The sequence below is a fragment of the Centruroides sculpturatus genome, unplaced genomic scaffold (assembly GCF_000671375.1).
Source record: "Centruroides sculpturatus isolate CEXI.00-Female unplaced genomic scaffold, Cexi_2.0 scaffold101, whole genome shotgun sequence".
In the NCBI taxonomy this organism is placed as follows: domain Eukaryota; kingdom Metazoa; phylum Arthropoda; class Arachnida; order Scorpiones; family Buthidae; genus Centruroides; species Centruroides sculpturatus.
Genome location: NW_019384361.1, coordinates 492,135 through 497,604, shown reverse-complemented (window position 1 = coordinate 497,604; position 5,470 = coordinate 492,135). Strand labels below are relative to the sequence as shown.

At 26.4% G+C, this 5,470-nt stretch overlaps 1 protein-coding gene across 2 annotated transcripts in view; it reads left to right on the top strand.

The window, feature by feature from the left end:
• LOC111641008 overlaps nt 1–5,147 on the top strand; it is a 6,591-nt gene extending 1,444 nt beyond the window's left edge. The window contains exons 1-5 of one of the 2 annotated variants that reach the window (XM_023387124.1): nt 1,893–2,042; nt 4,202–4,372; nt 4,504–4,593; nt 4,871–4,942; nt 5,018–5,147. In XM_023387124.1, coding sequence (XP_023242892.1) covers nt 1,998–2,042; nt 4,202–4,372; nt 4,504–4,593; nt 4,871–4,942; nt 5,018–5,056 — 417 coding nt within the window. In that variant the 5' untranslated portion in view covers nt 1,893–1,997 and the 3' untranslated portion in view covers nt 5,057–5,147. Of the gene's footprint in view, nt 1–1,892; nt 2,043–4,201; nt 4,373–4,503; nt 4,594–4,870; nt 4,943–5,017 lie in introns of those variants that run through there. The other variant, XM_023387117.1, reaches the window with a different exon arrangement.
• Nucleotides 5,148–5,470: the final 323 nt, after the last annotated feature.

Sequence of the window (5,470 nt, the reverse complement as noted above, 5' to 3'; positions counted from 1 at the left end):
GTAAAATTTGTTACAGCAAGACATAAATAAAAATAATTTAGTGCGCTCAGGATGAAAGTGCTAAAGGGATGTATAAATAAAACTGTGTACTCAAATGGTATTGTAATACTAAAATATTTATTGTTATGTTAAATATTTACTTGCAAAAAAAGTTTATGTAAACTTTTGTATTTTATAGTACTGAAGAGGGACCTTTTTTAGAAAAGGACCGAAATGCATCTATAGTAATAGAATAAAGTGAAATCATTGGCTAAAGCTGTGTGATAGTCTACCGCCAATATTAAAATTTACATTTTAAGTGCGGATTTGCAAAGACTTTACGATATATATATAACAGCAGTCATAAGAAATTTAATTAAAACTTGTTAGTTAAATTAATATGGTCTCGTTTTTGAACTCAGCTCTACGTCAAGTCTTATCACTTATCCGCGTATCCTCTCCACTAGTGGAATAAGTCCTCCTACTTTAATTTATTCACTATCTCATATCGTGAGTTAAACCGCGATTTAAATAATAGTTTAACTAGTGTCGGGAATCCTGACTATCGATCGGGATTTTACGATCTTTGATCTAAAACATCCTTTTAAAGCCATCCAAAGACAACGATTAAGTGGTACAGATTTTATTTATCTACCCCGGCCCCTCACAATAATAATAAAATATAAAGGATAAGATATTTTTTTACAAATGCAAAGTCAGTCGAGTATAAAGGCAAATGGCCTTTATAGATGAATATCTTTTCGATATCTAAATTTATCGAAGTGTCCATTTTCTAAGAAATTGCTTTAGATACTAGTTAAAAAGTATTTTTCATACTTCACATTTTGCCAATAGTAAAATTTAAGATCGATGTTGAAACTTTTGTTAAGTTGGAGTCGGTACCGACTCAGGTGACTCCAACTTAAAAAACTGATTTTTACTACTGTAAACTATAATTGTCAACGAAACTGTCGATGATATAATCTTCGTCGAAGTAAATATCATCTTATTACAGTAACAAATTCGAATTCGAATATGCTTTTGACCCTTAGGACTTTTTATTGGTAATAATTACCTGTTACCAATACATCATCGACGTTAATCGACCCCATTGCAAGTCGAATATTTCTGTAATTGAGACTGACAAACGCAGTCCACACCATGCTACATGCCTAACGTTAACCAATGATATCAATATAATTTGCAAATTCGTGCTGTTCATAAAATCGTACTTTCGCCCTGAGCATCATCTAATCACGTAATCTACGCTTTGATACAAGTTACTATAGTAAGTGCATCTTATCTATAATTAATTAATAACCTCTTATGGCTATGTCGATATATTTACTTTATAATCAATAATTATCCTGATAATTTGTAATAAACGGTATATATATATATATAACGGTATATATATATATACCGTTTATAATAAATTATAAAGTATATATATAAAACCATACATTGAATCTTTTATTTCCAATTTCCATAAAATTCTTTTTAATATATAGCGTTACTGAAGAGGGGTTACGATATGTTAAGATAAACGGAAATGCATCTAACAGTAAATAATAAAGAAAACACACAAAGAAAATAAAGATTAAATTCTAAAGTTGTAGACCGTTGATTCATCGAAAAAGCCATTAAACACATGTATCTACTGTACGTGTAACTGAAACAATATTAAATCGGATTACTATAAAAAAATAATTCTAAAGCAGAAATTTAGAATTCTCTTATTTTATATTAATTTACAATTTACATTTACATACTTATAAATTACGGCAAAAAATATTCTTAAGTTGTTTCGTAAGAAATATACTTGGTGTGTAATTTGAAATGATAATGTTAGACTATGTATAAAATGACGTAAATTCTTATCTGATAGATAAGTGAAACTGTGATACTCTTTATTGACTGTATTGCTTGTTCATTATTTCTATTACTAACAACACTACCAAAGGTGAACCGTTTTAAAGATATTAAGAATATCGTTAGTAAACAGGTTATAAAAAAATATGGATAACGCTAAATTTTTAAAGATAATTGCTGCTATTTTAGCGGTAAGTTTTAAACTTTTAGTTATATGTAAATTGTATTTGTCAAAATTATTATACTTATAACATTTTACAGTAAATAATAACTTTTATAATAATAACAACTTCGCGAAGTTTGTTATTATAAGTAGACTACTAATTAAATAATTAAACATTTGAAACAAAGGACAGTGCAAAGGAGCCAAGTATTTAATCGAAATAGCCCACTAGTGGCAGAGTGGATAAAACCATTGAACACTGTTCGTGAGTTCGCGCCTCGCCAACAGGCTGGACACATGGAGTTTCGGGGTTTCTTCACGTTTGTAACACTCTTAAAGAAGGGTCAATTTCCCATAAAAGTATTCCCGGGAAGCAACCTCTCTCGGCAGATCGCCCACGTCTCGCGTTACCGTAACCAAATCAATCATGTAAACTATTTAATCGAAATAATTGATTTAGAGAAATACAAAATAATAATAATAATAATAAATCTGGCGAATAAAACACACAAATAACGAAATAATAAAAATGATTTAAAACAGTTTTACATGCAAATAAATGTATAAAGCATCCCTAGTGTTTAATTGGTAATAGGTTAATGTTTAATTGTATATCTTTGATATAAAAAAATACAGAAAAAATCATTTTGTATTTGTTTTCTTATTGTGCATACATATATATATTAAAAAGTAATCGTTATGATTGTATATATAGGCTATATATATATGATAGAATAATCAGTTATTTCATTTAATTTTTTTGACATTTTCGAGAATATTTACATCTAGGCTATTTGTTGTATGTATGGGAAGTATATTTTGCAAATTTTTGCTAACATGAAGTATTGTGATTTATCAATTTAACAGTTTCAATTAGATAAATTTTTTTTCTTCTTTTAAAATAATCTTGAAAAAATATATTTAAAAGAATTTAATTTATAAATCGAATAATTACAAAGCTGTTTGTTTTTTCCATTTTAATAAAAAAACCATTAAATTTAATTGTAAAGTTTTTTTATCCATAAGAGCTATGGCTGTTATATTACAATGTATAAGTATTCTCCGATTTATATTTAATATCAATGTATAATTGTAAACCTGCATAATCTGGTTGTTTCCTACTCGGTTGAAACCGATGCCATATACTATTTTAGTATCTGAGGCAAGACTGACTTTAATTTATTAAGAAAAAATGAAATTTGGAACATTTTTTTAAAATTCTTTTCATAAAAATTAAGAAACTTTAAAATTTAAATAATTTCAAATTTTAAATAATTTAAAATTGAAAATTTAATTAAAAATGAAATTAAAGAAAAAAATTGAAAAAAAGCAAAACACGGAGGCATTTTTCAACCATTATAGTGTTTTACTTTTTTCAAGTTTGTTTAAATACCGTAAGATGTCTTTAACATAGACTTTAACATTTAACATAATCATAATTTTATGTATGTAATGTGTTTTCTAAATCTAAATCCTTTTCATTTTGTATAATACATACATGTCATATACATAAACATATTATATATATATAATACATATCGTCAGTGTACTTTAATAGAGCGCGTGTCAAAAAGTGTAAATTTCTAGGAAAGCCAAAAAACTTTTAATTTTATTTATAATACTATGTATGTGTTACTGTTAAGGAGGAAATTTTTTCATTTCTATTGGTTCCTTGCTTACTTATTGCAGGACACGAAAACTTGGTATTTTAATTACAACAATATCAAAATCGAATTTTTTTCACATAAGTTCTTTTGCAGTAACGCCAACGATATCATGAAGTTTAAACGATAAAATGAGTTATCAACAGATCTAATGACTTCTAAAAAAACTATTTAAAACTACTGTATTCTAAAAACCTGAATTAAGTACTTCTTTAAATTATTTAAAGATTTAAATAATTTTGGTATTTAAATAAGATGTCTTTAGTATAAAATTTAACATTTAATAAATTTAATAAATAAAATATGCACAATGTACGAGTATTTCAAGATAAATTCGGTAGAAATCATGTAATTTGTTTCCATTAGACATTTTTGTATAATGCAAATAATACTGTAACTAAATCTATATCAAACTTGTTTACATAGCCTAGTCTCTGTCTATTCACATTATTATTGGTTATGTTTTCACATATGAATAAAAAACAATAAATATTGTTCAATTTTTTTTATTTTGCCATTTCAGATATTAGGTTTGGCTACAGCCGGAGTATGCATCTGGATTCTTGCAGATCCGTTAAAATTTCTGAATCCTGGATATTCTCCTAAAATTGCAATCGCTGCAGCAGTATTGATGAGTCTGGTAGGAATTGCAACAGTTATCCTGCCCGTGAATACAAGCGAACGCATTTTCCTTGTGAGTAGAATAATTTTTAAAGTATCGATTTGTTTATTACTGTTAGGACTACACTTAGCTTAAAATGGGCATACATTTGTCCGCAAAATCTTTTAAAATAATCAATAATTTGGTTTTGTTTTATATTTCAGAGTTCTGGTTTAACATTTGTGGCATTGGGATTATCTCTCACGTCTTTATCTATAGCAATCAGTGAGATTTCTGGCAATTACCCATCGATTGTAAGAGTTGCTTATGACATTAAATTTTTAAATTTCATAATGTAGAAATACTAATTTTCGTTTTGTAAATAAGATAATTTAGAAGTTATATGTTTTGTAATTATATAAAATTACAAGTTTACGAGAATTGAAAAAAATTAATCAACAGTTTTTCTTCAGATAAAATCTAAGATTTTACGTTAATACATATTCTATTTACTTTCCCTATTATAAATTTTAAGATATTCTATTCATAATAAATTTTAATAATAAAAATGTTTTTAAATTATTATTCAAGGATATTATAAAATCATATTATAGAAGAATGAAGATAGTGGCTGGCTTTTCTGGATGCGATGCAGCAATTATAGTTAGTAACTTTTAAATTTTTTCTTTTTATATTATTTTGCATAAAATAAAATTTTCATCATTAATATATTTTCAGATTTTGGCACTTTGCGGTTTCTTTGTGAATCGTGCATAATGATAATTCGATTGCTGTGATTAGTGATTTCTTGTTGTCAAGGAAACAGTGAATTTTAGGATTTCATTGAATATCTAAAATNCTTTTAAATTTTTTCTGTTTATATTATTTTGCATAAAATAAAATTTTCATCATTAATATATTTTCAGATTTTGGCACTTTGCGGTTTCTTTGTGAATCGTGCATGATGATAATACGATTTCTGTGATTAGTGATTTCTTGTTGTCAAGGAAACAGTGAATTTTAGGATTTCATTGAATATCTAAAATAATTAACTGAAATATAATTACGGCATTTTTAAGTAATTCACTTCTAATTTAACAAATTATTTACATTTATGTACTGTAATAATTTCAAATTTAGTGTATCATAATTGTATGACGCATTTATTTTGTTAGAAATTTTTATATGAAG